This window comes from Dermochelys coriacea, chromosome 5 (genome assembly GCF_009764565.3).
Source record: "Dermochelys coriacea isolate rDerCor1 chromosome 5, rDerCor1.pri.v4, whole genome shotgun sequence".
Classification (NCBI taxonomy): Eukaryota; Metazoa; Chordata; order Testudines; family Dermochelyidae; genus Dermochelys; species Dermochelys coriacea.
This window is the reverse complement of record NC_050072.1, coordinates 74,357,164-74,373,910: the sequence shown is the minus strand read 5'-3', so window position 1 is coordinate 74,373,910 and position 16,747 is coordinate 74,357,164. Positions and strand designations below refer to the sequence as shown.

General features: G+C 43.5%; 1 protein-coding gene across 4 annotated transcripts; it reads left to right on the top strand.

Annotated features, from left to right (window-relative positions):
- The first annotated feature begins 2,913 nt into the window (after nucleotides 1-2,913).
- TICAM2 (toll like receptor adaptor molecule 2) lies at nucleotides 2,914-14,293 on the top strand. Of its 4 annotated transcripts, none has more exons than XM_038402219.2 (2): nucleotides 2,914-3,038; nucleotides 12,854-13,603. In XM_038402219.2, exon 2 carries the CDS (start codon nucleotides 12,901-12,903, stop codon nucleotides 13,570-13,572), a length of 672 nt encoding a protein of 223 aa, XP_038258147.1. In that variant the 5' UTR covers nucleotides 2,914-3,038; nucleotides 12,854-12,900; the 3' UTR covers nucleotides 13,573-13,603. The 4 variants fall into 4 exon arrangements, 3 of the variants coding, with proteins under 3 accessions (XP_038258147.1, XP_043371375.1, XP_043371376.1); XR_006281767.1 differs by lacking the exon at nucleotides 2,914-3,038 and adding an exon at nucleotides 3,187-3,322 and having other exon boundaries at nucleotides 12,854-14,293; XM_043515440.1 differs by lacking the exon at nucleotides 2,914-3,038 and adding an exon at nucleotides 4,534-4,603.
- Nucleotides 14,294-16,747: the final 2,454 nt, after the last annotated feature.

Sequence of the window (16,747 nt, the reverse complement as noted above, 5' to 3'; positions counted from 1 at the left end):
AGCGCGAGTGTGTTTTTTGGTTTTTTTTTGCCTTCTAATCTTCACTAGCCTCTGGGAAGGAGAAGATCCTGTGATCCTTGAAACACGTGCAGCTGGTGGAAAAATAAAAAGGGACAGTGGTATTTAAAAAGACACATTTTATAGAACAATGGGTACACTCTTTCATGGTAAACCTTGCTGTTAACATTACACACATAGCACATGTGCTTTCATTCCAAGGTTCCATTTTGCCTCACCCCAGCACGTAGGTAGCCCCTTCCCCCCTCCCCGTGGCTAACAGCGGGGAACATTTCTATTCAGCCACAGGCAAACAGCCCAGCAGGAACAGGCACCTCTGAATGTCCCCTTAAGAAAAACACCCTATTTCAACCAGGTGACCATAAATGATATCACTCTCTTGAGGATAACACAGAGAGATAAAGAACCGATGTTGTTTGAACACCAGCAAACATACGCTGCAATGTTTTGTTCTACAATGATTCCCGAGTACGTACTACTGGCCTGGAGTGGTAAAGTGTCCTACCATATTGGATGGAATAAGGCTGCCCTCCCCAGAAACCTTTTGCAAAAGCTTTGGGAGTATATCCAGGAGAGCCACGAATGCCAGGGCATATTAAACATGCTTGCTTTTAAACCATGTATAGTATTTTAAAGGTACACTCACCAGAGGTCCCTTCTCCACCTGGCAGGTCCGGGAGGCAGCCTTGGGTGGGTTTGGGGGGTACTGGCTCCACGTCCAGGGTGAGAAGCAGTTCCTGGCTGTCGGGAATACCGGTTTCTCCGCTGTGTGCTATCTTCCTTGTCCCCAAAACCTGCTTCCGTGTTGCCTCCATCTCCATTGAAGGAGTCAAACAACATGGCTGGGGTAGTGGTGGCTGAACTCCCTAAAATGGCATGCAGCTCATCATAGAAGCGGCATGTTTTGGGCTCTGACCCAGAGCGGCCGTTTGCCTCTCTGGTTTTCTGGTAGGCTTGCCTCAGCTCCTTAAGTTTCATGCGGCACTGCTTTGGGTCCCTGTTATGGCCTCTGTCCTTCATGCCCTGGGAAATTTTGACAAATTTTTTAGCATTTCAAAAACAGGAACGTAGTTCTGATAGCACAGATTCCTCTCCCCATACTGACAGGTTTCAGAGTAGCAGCCGTGTTAGTCTGTATTCGCAAAAGCATAAGCTTAAGCATTCGCATAAGCTTTCGTGAGCTACAGCTCACTTCATCGGATGCATTTGTAGCTCGCGAAAGCTTATGCTCTAATAAATTTGTTAGTCTCTAAGGTGCCACAAGTACTCCTTTTCTTTCTCCCCATACTGCGATCAGATCCCCTACCTCCCGTTCAGTCCAGGCCGGAGCTCTTTTGCGATTCTGGGACTCCATCATGGTCACCTCTGCTGATGAGCTCTGCATGGTCACCTGCAGTTTGCCATGCTGGCCAAACAGGACATTGAAATTCAAAAGTTCATGGGCCTTTTCCTGTCTGTCTGGCCAGTGCATCTGAGTTGAGAGAGCTGTCCAGAGTGGTCATAATGGAGCACTCTGGGATAGCTCCGGAAGGCCAATACGGTGTAATTACGTTCACAGTACCCCAAATTCGACCCAACAAGGCCAATTTCATTGCTATTCCCCTTGTCAGGGGTGGAGTAAGGAAATCGATTTTAAGAGCCCTTTAAGTCGAAAAAAAGGGCTTTGTCATGTGGATGGGTGCAGGCTTAAATTGATTTAATGCTGCTAAATTTGACCTCAACTTCTAGTGTAGACCAGGGCCAAGGAAGGAGATTCCACCACCTCCCTCGGTAACCTATTCCAGTGCTTCACCACCCTCCTAGTGAAAAAGTTTCTCCTAATATCCGGCCTGGGACCCCCTGTGTGAGTACCCTAAACACTAGGCTATAGAATCATTGTTTGCCCCAATTAATATTTAACTATTCAACTTGATCTGAGAGATGCCACATGTCCTTTCAGATTCCTCTTCAGCTGGCAAAAGATGTCTTGAATCAGGGGCCTCCTACATTCTAGGCAAGTACTTGAGCCACAAGATTAAAACTTCCTCTGCGGATGAGTCCCGGATGTTCTGTGTGAAACTTCCAGGAGGGGTCCAATCTAGTAGTATATCCACAAGTGGCCTACTGGATTAGATCCCTCCATATGATTTAAGGGGCTGAATGCCTCTTTCTCAATTTGTGAATCGCTCTGGGGCTTAGCTGGAGATAGGCATCTGAACATCTCAAGGGAGGCAGCAGTATTCGTCCTCAGGCAGGAGGACGCTCAGCCCCCTCAAGTGGGGCTGCAGAGTGCCCGCCCAGAGGCAAAACCGTAGGAGCTGAGTGACTTTAGGAGCCCACAGGGTCATGCCGCAGCCCAGTGGGAGTTTTGTGGGTCACAGCCGTGCCTTAAAATGGAACAACGCCTGTGTCACTTTTTGGAGCCTCCTCCATAACTAGTGCCATTGCGCCCAGAGGTTCATTTAGCCCAGTGTTCTCTCATTCGGGTACAGCGCTGCCCAGTACCGCCTGCTCCAGAGGAAGGTGAAAGAACCCCTGAAATGGGAACGGATGCAGTAACCACGAAAACTTCTGAATGCCTCCCAAGGGCGGCTGGCTTACGCCTGGATGCATGAAGGGCAAAGGAGGGTGAGGTGATACCGTTTATTAGCCCAACTAAGGGGGGGTGAAAGAGACACGCCTCCAATACACCGAGCTCTTCTTCGGGTTTGTCGCTTTCCCAAACTGGGGGGAACATCTCAATCGCTAACGTTGCCCGTGGATGTTCTTGTGCCGCTTTCCAATTCACCGTCTACGAAGAACAGAAAAGGGAGGCGGGGGCCCGGCTCCCATGGTGCCCGCACTGGGTTATGCGGCCCAAGTCAGGCGCGGCGAGTCCGCTCCCCGGCTGAGGCCGGCGGCGCTGGGCGCTCCCGGCGGCGCGAGGGGCGGGGTCCTGCCCGTCACACGCGCGGTGGCCGGGCCCCGCCCCGGCCTCTCGCCAGCCAGCGCCACCGCTTCCGCCTGGGGGAAAGGTCCCGCGGCCGCGGCCCCTCCGCTCGGTAAGTGACTCCGGCGCGGGCGGCCCAGTCTCCACCCGCGGCGCTTCCCTTCCTGGGGGGAGACCCGCCGAGAGCCTGGGCCCCAGCCGCTTCCCCTGGGCTACAGGCCCACGTGGCGCCCCGGCCAGACACTGCGCGGCGCGCGGCCCCGCCGCGTCCCGCACCGCCTACCCTGCGGCTCCCTCCCCCCCGTTCCCTGCGCTCGGACACGAGCCGGCGCTGTGTGTTCACCTGCTCCCTGTAGGAATGTGCTAGTGGGTGCAGTTGCCGGTATGCGGTGGAGGGTAAGAAATGGCTATTGTAAGAAACTGCCCCCAGATAGCAGTTTCCCCCTGCATTCCTGGCAGGGCAAAGTATTGTGGAGACCTTTCCCCCTGACACGTGTTTGGCCAACTCGCTCTTAAAAATCTCCGCTGATGGAGATTCTCTTCCCTAGGCCATTTATTCCTGGGCTTAACCCCCCTGACAGTTAGGAAGTTTTCCTTGTTGTCCAACCTAAACCTCCCTTGCTGCAATTTAAGCCCATTGCTTCTTTCCTATCCTCAGGGGTTAAGGAGAACAGTTCTTCTCACTCCTCTTTGTAACAACCTTTTATGTACTTGAGAACGGTTATCATGTTTCTGTCTTCCTTCATAGGGCATGTTTTCTAGACCTTTAATCATTTTTGTTGCTCTTCTCTGGACTTTCTCCAGTTTCTCCACATCTTTTCTGAAATGTGGCACCCAGAACTGGACACAATATTTCAGTTGAGGCCTAATCAGCACGGAGTAGAGCGGATTAATTACTTCTCGTATCTTGTTTACGACACTCCTGGGAATACATCCCAGAATGATGTTCCCTTTTTTTGCAGCAGTGTCACACTGTTGACTCATGTTAGCTTGTGGTCCACTGTGACCTCCAGATCCTTTTCCACAGTATTCTTTCCTCCTCATAGTCTATTTTGTATGTATGCAAGTAATTGTTCCTTCCTAAATGTAGTATTTTGCATTTGTCCTTGTTGAATTTCATCCTATTTACTTCAGACCATTTCTTTGGTTTATCCAGATCATTTTGAATTTTAACCCTATCCGCCAAAGCACTTGTAACCCCTCCCAGCTTGGTTTTGTCTGCAAACTTTATAAATGTACTCTCTATGCCATTATCTAAATCATTGATGAAGGTATTGAACAGAAACTTATCCAGAACTGATCTCTTTCCTTTTCATTATGCCCTTCCAGCATGACGTGAACCATTGATAATTACTCTCTGGGAATGGTTTTCCAAGCAGTTTTGGACCCACTTTATAGTAGCTCCATCTAGGTTGCATTTCTCTAGTTTGTTTATGAGAAGGTTGTGTGACACAGTTTATATTTATATATAAAAAGATATACCATGTCATCCACTTCCTCCCCATCAACAAGGCTTGTTACCCTGTCAAAGAAAGCTATCCGTTGATTTGACAGATTTGTTGTTGACAAATCCATGCTGCCTGTTACTTATCACCTTATTTTCTTCAAGATGTTTGCAAATTGATTGCTTAATTATTTGCTCCATTTTCTTTCCGGGTACACAACTTAGGCTGAATGGTCAGTAATTCCCCAGGTTATCCTTATTTTCCTTTTTATACATTGGCACTATAATTGTTCTTTTCTAGTCTTCTGAAATCTAAGAAGTGGGTTTTTTATCCACAAAAGCATATGCCCAAATAAATCTGTTAGTTTTTAAGATGCCACTGGACTCTTCGTTTTTTCCCTGTCTTCCATGACTTTTCAAAGATAATAAGTAATGGCTCAGATATCTCCTTAGTCAGCTCCTTGAGTATTCTAGGATGCATTTCATCAGGCTCCGGTGACTTGAAGACATCTAACTTGTCTAAGTAATTTTTAACGTGTTCTTTCCCTATTTTAGCTTCTTCTGATCCTACCTCTATTTCACTGGCATTCACTCTATTAGACATCCAATCACCACCAACCTTAGTGAAAACTGAAACAAAGAACTCATTGAGCACCTCTTCCATTTCCATATTTTCTGTTATTGTTCCCCCCTCTGCTTCCGCACATTGAGTAATGGGCCTACCCTATCCTTGATGTTCCTCTTGCTTCTAATGCATTTGTAGACTGTTTTCTTGTTTCCCTTTATGTCTCCAGCTCAGTGGTTCCCGAACTTGTTCCGCTGCTTGTGCAGGGAAAGCCACTGGCGGGCTGGGCCGGTTTGTTTACCTGCCACGTCCGCAGGTTCGGCCAATCGCGGCTCTCAGTGGCTGCAGTTGGCTGCTCCAGGCCAATGGGAGCTGCTGGAAGCGATGCGGACCTTGCCACTTCCAGCAGCTCCCATTGGCCTGGAGCAGCAAACAGCGGCCACTGGGAGCCGCGATCGGCCGAACCTGCGGACGTGGCAGGTAAACAAACCGGCCCAGCCCGCCAGGGGCTTTCCCTGCACAAGCAGCGGAACAAGTTTGGGAACCACAGCTCGAGCTAGTTTGATCTCATTTTGTGCCTTGGCCTTTCTAATTTTGTTCCTAGAAACTTATGTTGTTTGTTTATATTCATCCTTTGTAATTTTACCTAGTTTCCACTTTTTATAGGACTTTTTTTTTTTTTGATCATTGACAATCACCTGGTTAAGCTAGAGTGATCCTTCCTATCTTTTCTATGCAATGCTATAGTTTGCTCTTGCACCCTTAATAATGTCTCTTTGAAAAACTGCCAACTGTCTTCAATTGTTTTTCTCCTTAGACTTGCTTCCCATCGGATCTTACCTACCAACTTCCTGAGTTTGCTAAAGTCTGCCTTCTTGAAATCCATTATTTTTATTTTGCAGTTTTCCCTCCTACCATTTCTTAAAATCATAAACTCTATCATTTCATGATCACTTTCCCCCAATCTGCCTTCCACTTTCAAATTCTCAGCCAGTTCCTCCCTATTTGTCAAAATCAAATCTAGAACAGCATCTCCCTTAGTAGCTTTCTCCACCCTCTGAAATAAAAAATGGTCTCCAATACATTCCAAGAACTTGTTGGATAATCTGGGTCCTGCTGTGTTATTTTCCCAACAGGCGTCTGGGTAGCTGAAGTCCCCCATCACCATTATTTATTAACACTTGAGATTAAACAAGAGTCCAGGTGGGCATAAGCAGTGGTGCAAATAAGCCGGTATGGTCATTTATTGCTGGCACACCATACCGGAAAGACACATTTGATATCCGCTGAACACTGCACGGCTGTCCCGTGAACCGCACCGGCAAAAGGAGCAGAATGTGGGGCCACCCAGGCAGCTCCTCCGGTGCCTCTATACCTCCCCCAGCCCTGTCCATTCTAGTAGGACTGTACAGACCCCAGACAGGAGATATAGCTGTGTGGAAGGCCTGTGGGCAGGGTTTGCGGTGGTATAGCTGTATCGGAGAAGCTGCTGGCATGGGGCCACTGGGCGGCCCCACGTTCTGTTCCTTTTGCTGATGTGGTTCCCGGGAGAGCCCTGCAGTTCAGCAGATACAGATTTCTATCCGTGGATATCCACGGGTATAAATTTGACAGTCAGGAAAGGTGACTGGTGGTAGGGGCACAAAGGGTCATGTCACCCTTCCCAGGTTCAAATGCCCCATCAGCCCAGGTGGGGAGAGGAATGGGCGAGACTAAAGCCAGAAGGCCAGAGCCTTTCCTCTTCCACTAACGCTGCCTGGGACACTGGCCACTGTAGTGCAGCAGCTGCCTGGGATAGCCGTGCACTCTCCCAGGCAACTGCTGTGATGCACCAGGCAGCATTCAGGAGTGGCTCCAGGGCCTGGTTGCCAGGAAGAGCAGCCGAATGCCAGCGGGAGCCGGCGCAGACTCCTCTTCCCCCAGGTAACATGGGATGGGGAGAGCACACGGGCCCTGAGCTGGGGTGGGGCAGGGAGGAGTCACATGGGGAAGTTACGTGCCCCCCTTTGTGTCTCTCCCATAAGTCACCATACTGGTAAGAGTTAAAATCCACTTGTACCACTGGGCGTAAGAGGTGTAATGCCCAGGGTCAAAGCTGAAGAATGTTGCAAATTTTAAATTTACGGCTGCTTGCTGATATGGCCATGCAGGTGTCTGCTTAGGTTCTGCAAATTATGCTTAAAATTAAATATTAAGACATTCATATAAAATTTTGTTTAAAAACGTGATTGAATCTCCATTTTGACAGTCATTAACTTTTGAATACATAAGAACTTATTCGTTTTTATTTAATGTTGGTTTTAAAACTTAAAGGGACACTGTCAACTCAAAATCTAGTCAGTTCCAAAAATAAGTTAAAAAGTAACTTCAAGCAGTACAGACATCCCTGAGTCCTTTGCCTGTTTTGGAAGGTTTACAATTAAATTTTTGTATTTAAATTTTTTCCTTTCCTTTCAGTTTCCCTCTTTTGTTGTGTGAAAGATTCACAGAAACAAAAGAGGGAAACTGACTATACAGGGAAAACATTGGGACCCATGGGTTACTTTGAGCATTTGACAGTCTTTTGAAATTTAACTTAGATTTTTGGTAGAAAAAAAATACTTATCAGTTATAGCTCTTTTTGGTGCTACTTGTAACAATAGTAGGTACAAATTTTCAGATCGAAGTGTGATTTTCAAGTTTACTCTGAGGAATGTAAGGTACGTGAAAGCAGAGGTAGCACCATTCTGTAGAATCAAACTAGAAGCTAGGGCAGAGGTGGGCAAACTACGGCCCGCGGGCCACATCCAGCCTGCGGGACCCTCCTACCCGGTCCCTGAGCTCCTGGTCTGGGAGGCTCACCCCTGGCCCCTCCCCTGCAGTTCTCCCTCCCCTGCAGCCTCAGCTCACTGTGCCCCTGGCACAATGCTCTTGGCAGTGGGGCTGCAAGCTCCTGGGGCAGCACAGCTGCAGAGCCCAGCCTGATCCTGTGCTGTGTGGTGGCATGGCTGGCTCCAGCAGGGTGGTGCGGCCGCCTATCCGGGCGCTCTGGTTAGCGCAGCTGTAGCGCCGCCAGCCACCGGTGCTCCAGGCAGCGTGGTAAGGGAGCAGGGAGCGGGGGGGGTTGGATAGAGGGCAGGGGAGTTTGGGGTGATGGTCTGGGAGCAGGGGTGTGGATAGAGATTGGAGCAGTCAGAGGATGTGGAACAGGGGGTTGAATGGGGGCAGAGGTCCTGGGGGGGCAGTCAGTAGGGAGGGGGGGTTGGATGGGGCGGCAGGGGGCAATCAGGAGCAGGAGTTCTGGGGGCAGTAGGGGACAGGGAGAAGGGCTGGTTGGGTGGGGCAGGTTCCAGGGGTGGGGGGGGCAGTCAGGATTGAGAGGAGGGGTTGGATGGGGTGGTGAGAGGTCCAGGGACGGTCAGGGAACAGAGGGGTTGGATGGGGCAGGAGTCCTGGGGGGCCATCAGGGGGCAAGAAGCGGGGCAGGGTCGGATAGGGGGCCAGGCCATGCCTGCCTGTTTTGGGGAGGCACAGCCTCCCCTAACCGGCCCTCCATACAATTTCAGAAACCCAATGTGGCCCTCAAGCCGAAAAGTTTGCCCGCCCCTGAGCTAGGGCATAGTCTCCTTAGTTCCAGTCTACAGCATTAAAAACTTCTCCTCTGGGAAAGGAGGGACTTGGAAGTGAGAGGGGAATTCTTGGGGAGAAAACACCTAGAAACAGCTTTCTCAGGGGGGAGCTCAGAGTATAGTAAGGCTTGGAAGGATCAGATTTTTGTTGGTAAATGTCAGGAAACATTGATTTCACCATACGCTCTCAAATGGATGAAAATACATTTCCATTGATAACTGAAATTTACAGATAGGTAAAATAAGGAAAATACTGCATGAGAACTTTATTAGATTAAAAAATTCAGTGATTTAGACTTTTAAATTAGGGTTGTTACAAATGGATTAGTGAATGAATTCAAACAGGTATGAAGTAAAAATGGATATGATTTACTTTGTATAATTTGACATGATGCTGACAGTTTGTGTTATAGCAGTTTATAAAGCTTTAACTATTTGAATCTCAACGTCTACTGTCATTAAATAAATATCTGATCCCTGTAATTTCTTGCAACTGTGAAAAGTTAAATATTTAAAAATGCTTACAAATAAACATTGATGTTATCCATTGACATTATGAAAAAATATTCTGTCAAGCCTAGCTATAGTTAATTTTTATTGAAACTAAAGGAAACCCTGAAAGGAGGTTTGGTCTGGACACTCAACCCAGTGTGTGTGAGTTGCGGCAAGAGTGGAATGACTCTTTTGTTCTATTAAAATAATTAACAAATTATTAAGCAGCATTAAAAACTAAATACTGATATCTGGTGCAATTCAGAGAAGATATGCACAAAGCCTTCTGAGCCTAGATATATTTTGTAATATGTAACTTGTTTTTTTTCCCCTTCCTGTTACTGAAAAAAGTATGATAGTGTTGTGTAAACCTTCCCCAAATGCTTCTCCATTCTGTAGTTAAAAAGATAAAATGTTATTCTGGCAAAAGTTAAATTACAGAAATTGGGGCCAAATTGGCACTGTGTTCTTACTTAAAAAGTTTTAATTTTATTAAAAAAAAATCATGTGGGAGAATAAGAAATTACATCGATACATTCTCCCTGTGAAGAAACACTCATTATTGGTCTCTGCCAACAAAAATACATATTTGCCAAAGAGTGACTCGTAATAATCAGACCCTTCATGTTATAAGAATCTGGATAAAATCATCCTCTCCTCAGGGATACTGCTGGCTGAGTCTCAGCCCTACCTCTTCCCACTCTTGCTCAGTGGAGCACTGCCCCGTCCAGAACTCCAGGACAGTAGTTTCCTTCAGGTCCAACGGAAGAAGAAAATACCCAGAGCTGTAGCCTCACATCATCTGGACCTGATTCTGCTAATACCAGTGTAAATCAAGAGAAACTCCACTGAGGTCAGTGGAATTATACCACTGTAAAAACAGTGTTAAAACAGAATCAGGCCCTTATGTCTTAGGTGAGGATCTGCTGGATCTCAGACTCTTCTGCTCATTGAAATGGAATGGATCATTTTGGCCAAGTATTAATTCTGTAAAACATGGTGACATTTATTTAATATAGGTTTCAGAGTAGCAGCCGTGTTAGTCTGAATTCACTAAAAGAAAAGGAGTACTTGTGGCACCTTAGAGACTAACAAATTTATTTGAGCATAAGCTTTCGTGAGCTACATCTCACTTCATCGGATGCATCCGATGAAGTGAGCTGTAGCTCATAAAAGCTTATGCTCAAATTTGTTAGTCTCTAAGGTGCCACAAGTACTCCTTTTCTTTTTATATTTAATATAAAGGATGATGTACATGCTGATGCTGTGTTGTAAGTATGTGTCACAAGGTGGCGCTGTTCCAACTAAAATAAAATCTGTTCCACTATTGCAAAGAAAAGAAACTGAATACAAGCACTTAAAAAAAATTACAGCAGGTACGGGCAATGCAAGGGCAAACTGCTTTTCATTTAGGTATTTGCATGGTGGATCGGCCAAAATATTGGTTTAACTTTTTTTCTTATACTGTATCTGTTTGCAAAATTTGTGCAATTTTCATGCAACTTTTCAAAAACAATTTATTTACTCAGCACTGAGCAACGTTAACAACTCTGTATGTGTGCTGTGGAGGACAAATAAATTGTCATGGCAACAAAAGCTAGGTTAAAGCTTCTAGGGCATGTTAATAAACAGGAATAAATATCCTTTGAAATGTCAGTTTTTTAAGAATATTTTTCATTAATTTGAAATCAGTGGGGCTATTCACATGGTAAATGTTTATAGGATTGAAGCTATATGATCCTTGGTGAAATGATCCATTTCACAATATTACTTTCTAAAAAGCAAACATAAGATGACAATATAGCTCATCTATTTAATACAAGGTAGTGTTGTATTATTGCAGAAATGTGTGTGCTTTATGATGCTTTTGTCAATACGAGCATTCACTTATCAAAATAAATAGGAAAGCATTTTAATCAATAGATATACAAACCAGTAGTCCACCTTGGATGAATTTAATTTTATTAAAATCCCAGAAAAGGTATTAAGGTTTTTAGACACTAATCTACATATAAAGAGAAGTGTTACAGAACAATTCAGTAATTGACATATACCCCTTAATTTTCATTAGTGCTATATTATTAACAGATAATAATCACTTTAAAGTAGAAGTAAGTCTATAGCTTATGGCTGTGACATTTTTAATAGCTGATCGAATTCTGGTTACATGATAAAGCAGACCAAGTTTTAGTTAAAAGTATGCTGCTATCATGGGTCAGTGGTTTTAATGGGAAACACAAATCATCTTAGAGTGATGTACTAAAATAGAAAGTTAGCAATGTTCTCTTTCGGGAAAGAACTGCATATGAAAAAAACCAGATACTAAAATCCCACTACAATGATTTGGTTTGTTAGCTCAGGTCATCGTTTCATGAGGAATTACGAAATCGTTCATCTGTTTTTTTTCAGTGTATGTATAGATTTCTTGATCCCCTTCACTGTCATTCTGCTAGGGCTCTGTTAAAGCAGTCACTCTATCGTTAGTAGAACATCATGACTTATATGTCACTCAAGAAATATGGATGCCCCTTTATTGGAGCACACAGAAATTGAATCACATTCCTTGTCATGTTCCAAATGAATAGCTAACCCTTTGTACAACACTTTAAAAATATTCTGCACAATATCTGTTTTTTTAATTATTTATTCACTTGCGTCGATGATGAAAACTTAATCTTTTTTAAAAGTACAAAAAGGTTACCAGTTTCCCATTGCTTTCATTGTGCCATTTCATATAGGTTAGAGATGGGGAAGATCTATTACATTAAATAGTAAAATGTTAGCCAATACAGGATGGATCCCAAACAATTCATAGTGCTTTATCTAATTCAGTTTTAAAATGAGACTAGCAAAGAGTCCACCATCACTTCCTTCCAGAGACTATTTCATAACTTAATAGTTTTCACAACCAGAAGGGTTTTTTTCTGATATCCAGCCTAAATTGTTCTTTTCTTAATTTCATTTAATCACTGGGCATCATACCATTTTTACCCATTCTAAAAACAATTCCACTCCCTCCTTGTTTTTTACACTTATCATCATATGTTTATAAATTGTTATGATGTCTCCTTCAATTATTGTTTCACCAGTCTGTGCATACTTGCATCTTTCCTCCTCGGTCACTTCTTCTAGTTCTTTAAACATTTTTATAGCTCTTCTATAAGGCCGTATGTATAATACAAGTATGTGGCTATGTGGGTCTAATCCAACTTCCATAGACGTCTATTGGAAGCTTTTCATTGACTTCTGTGGGAAGGGAACCAGACTCTCCATTTGCATTGTATGAATCTACAGAAATAGAACTTTGTGGGAATATTTTTGGAATTTCAATAAAATTGAAGGTTATCAAATGGCTTTATAATCAACTAACCATTGTTGCATATAAATCCTGGTTTTCTGCAGAATTCAGTACATTTATGGGGGGAGCCTTGTTGCATAATTTAGATCTAATGGGCTCTTGCTCTTCTATGAATTTACTCCAATTTGCTGACATCTTTTTGGTGAACATCTTTAAGGTGAACACAGTATACAAGGTGTAATCTTACCAGAGATCTATATAGGTGGACAGTTAACTCCCTGTTCCATGACATGCTGCTACTGTAGCCTAAAAACACTTTGTTCTTTGCTGAAATATCGTATTGCTCGCTCATATAATTTATTGTCCACTTTTGCCACCAGGTCCCTTTCAGCATTTTTGCTATCTTTCATTAAGATGTATAATAGCCCAATTCAGACAGTTCAGGTTATTTCTGGATTGCTATGAATGCCTTTTTTAGGTTGTCATAAGATTCAACAGCTTTTTACTTTCTGTTTTTTAGAATGAAATGAGTAGATGTTAACCACGTGAACTCATCTTCTGACGTGTATGTTTATCATAATGGGCAACACTAAGTCCAAAAGAAATCCTCCCCCTCTACCAAATAACATAGAAAAGGATACCAATGTGAGTGCAGGCGAGAGAGACTTCAAGCAAAATCATGAATTGTGTGGCCTCTCTCTTGACATAGAAGGGATCTCTACAAATGTTCCAGAAATTCTCAGCAGTGATGAGGATCCTGAGGATGTGTTTTACAAGTTTGTGATTCTGCATGCTCAGAATGATGCAGATGAAGCCAGCCGACTCCAGCATCTGCTACAAAATAATTTTTGTATTAAACCTGGAATAATCTTTGCTGAAATGCCTAGTGGTAGACATTTCTTACAAAATTTAAATGATGCTGTGAATAGGTCAGCATGGACTATTATTCTGTTGACAGAACATTTCTTGAGTGAGGCTTGGTGTGAGTTCCAGTCTTATGCCTCCGTGATGAACGCTCTTAACAAACAGCATAAATATAACTCTGTCATACCACTGAGGCCACTGAATAATCCACTTCCAAGGGAGAAGACTCCTTGTGTCCTGCAAGCCATTAATGCACTGGAAGAAGATAGTCCTGGCTTTGCTAAACAAGTGGAGAAGATTTTCCAGGAGTCTAAATATAGGCAACAGCAAGCAATGTGGATGGAAGAAAGAAAGAAAGAAAGAAAGAATAAATGAGACACACTAGAGCTATTGGAATGATGAAAGACATGCATAAAGACAGTTAAATCGACAATTAAATTGAAGGAGGTAAATTAGTTGTCTTACTCATCTCAAGTATGAGAGAAACACCTTCTTTTGAGAAACCAACCCACAGAAAAGATGGTGGTAAGAGTTTCCCATAAAGACATTATTTTTATTACTTAACATCTGTATGTTTTCAGCAGTATTATCAAGATGTGGCCAATCATCACCTTGACCCCTTTATTTATGATATGCCACTTCCCCTACCCATATCTGTTTGTTTGGCTTCTCTTTATATTGTACGCTCTACTGGGCAGATACCGTATCTTCCTTTAAGTTTGTACAGCTCCTCTCATGTTGTAGCTGCTACTGGAAACAAATAATAAATAGGGTAGTACTAAACAGTGGCTGCTACTGAGAGCCAACAGAAGCGGCACAGGATGACATCCTGTAAGGAAGCTATTCTATTAATAACTATCTTTAGATCAGAAATATAAATATATGAAAAATACTTATGAGTGTTACAAAACCAGGGAAATACATTTGGCGCCCTACAAAATATATGCTCCTATTTTAAGAAGTAAGAATCTCAAAATATGTGTGCACTACTTTTGTCATGTTTGCAATTGTTAAAAAGCATATATTTTCTAATTATGCATCTTGACCAAATGGGTAGGTGCATTTTACAAATTAAAATAAACACACTCTCAATTTCTTTTGACTAAACTTGTTTTTTTTTCAAATCTTAAAGAAAAAACTGACAAAGTGATGCATAGAGAAATGGAATTTGGGAAATTGTGTGAAGATCTTAGAGATAAGATGTACCTGAAGAAGAGCTCTCTGTAGCTCAAAAGCTTGTCTCTTTCATCAACAGAAGTTAGCGAAAAGATATTACCTCACCCACCTGGTCTCTCTTAAAGATAAGAGTCATGCATTCATGTTGGAAAAGAAGGAAGGGAGAAATTTTAGAAGTTAAATCATTTTGAGTTATTTAAGTTTAAAACACTACCAGTATCCCAATTCTTAGACATATTTCCCCAGATTTATTAAAATGGATCTACAGTGGTATGTGTTTTTCCTGTACATGATAGGATTAACGCCTATGATTCAATTGTTTAAGTCAGATTTAAGTGCACTTGTGTAATGTTGATGAGGAGCGAAGGAAGTATTAATCCAGTAGTAAAGTCTTTGCTGTTTCTAGTGAAAGGGGAAGCATAACATTTGGGTATTTTAATATTTTTTAATACCCATTTCTGTGTCAGTGTTTCATTCTCTGAAATCACTTGTTCTGTGCAAGTGGTGACCATGAACTTCTGATCAAAACCTGTTATCCTTTGCTGAGGAGAAAAGACAGTAGGATTTGATCCTTGGCACAATATCTGTTCAATAGCAGTTGGACATTAGGAGATCCTGTGTTCTAATCCTGACTTGCTGCATGACCTCAGAGAAGCAATTTCTCCCGCTGCCTCAATTTCCTTCTCTGTAAAATGAGACTAATACTTCCATACTTTCCTGACAAAGGTGTTATGGAATTAGTTATGTCTGTACAGTGCTTTGAACATAATATATATAAATGCTGTTCACAATCAGGCCACATCAGCCTATCGTGGTAAAACCAAAGAGAGGTGAAATTGGGGAGGAAATCTCCATATGCATTCCTGCACGTAGCTCCCTTGCAACATCATCTTGCTGAGAAGGGGATTTGCCCCCATGAGGAGGAGGAGGAGGTATATCCACTCTAAACCCATCAGATCCCCATAGGGCCCTCTGCCCCTACACCATCTGTAGTTCTGGTGGCCCCATTAGCTAGTTTTACGCTTCCCCAATCCTAGGCCTTTGCCACAGACAGACCAAGAGCACCTATATTAAAGCAGCCTTCAGTTTGCTCTAAAATATAGCCAATACAATAACTTTCAGGGGCTGTTATGGCAGCTAGGAATCACCAAGACAATGGGAAGCTCTGGCTATGCACCCTACATCAACCAACTAGCAGGCTGTGATGTAGGAGCTGCTACAGTGGTTTTGTAGCACACTAGCTTTGGGCTGCTTTGCACCAATAGAGTTACACAAGGTGTCCCTAGTACAGCTGAGGATCAGGGCCTGTTTATTCATTATGTGATATTTATGATGTCAGGGACTCTTGACAACAGGGTGAAACTTCTTATTGGCTATGAATCTCTTGTCATTTATACTGTGTACCAAAACAAACGCCTGCTGGGAGACTCCTGCTGACTGACCAGGTACTAAATCTGTATGGAGGCTGATACTCAGCTTTGCTGAGTAAATGAATAAATACTATTGTCTAAGATTGAAATGTTGTCAGTCAGGCCTCTTAAGGTCTGGTAAGGTCTCCAGAAGAAGTCTTGCTCCACTTGGGATTTTCCTAGCCACTGAAGAACCCCTGAAATTCCTTAGTGACCTAGTACAGTGTCCAACGCAGACAATGTTGACTACAGCTGCTCAGCAACAACTAGAGCAACTGGCAGCATCAGATAGACAGCTAAGAGGAGAGTATGTAAAGACTGGATTTAGGATTATAAAACAAAACTGTGATCAGCATGAACAGCTTTCATCAACAAAACAGTGGCGTACACATTGAAATGCTCATCTGACCACGTAACTTCCCTGCTATGCTGACAAAATAAAACCACCTTGACAAGAGGCACAGATCTTTTTGCAATGTAGTTTGAGTGACACAGTAACAGTGTAGATACTATGCTTGTTTATGTCACCCTAATTGGCCTTCAGATGGTGTCCCACAATGCCCATCATGACCTCTCTGGTGAGCAGCTTGAACTCTGCTGCCCTGCATGCAATTCTCCCCCGTTTAAAGGCCCACAAATTTTGAAATTCCTCTTTTCATTTGCTCAGCCTGGACTGTTCATACAACATCTTCACAGCTGATCCTGCTGGCTTTCCACAACAGACGCACTCCTTCATGGAGTACACTGGAGCTGTTGGATCTGCTGGGTCTGTGGGGAGAGGAGACTATGCAGTTGCAGCTTTGCTCAAGCTGTAGGAACTTTTATATCTATGGGCAGGTTGCTCGTGGTATGTAGGAGAAGGGACATGAGAGGGACATGCTAAGATCAAGGAGCTGAGGTGGGCGTACCAGAAGGAAAGGGACATCAACTATTGTTCTGGTGCAGCACTAAAGATATGCTGCTTC

What these genes read in the sequence shown, in the direction of transcription:
- TICAM2 (XM_038402219.2), top strand. Translation starts at nt 12,901, where the DNA reads ATGTTTATCATAATGGGCAACACTAAGTCCAAAAGAAATCCTCCCCCT.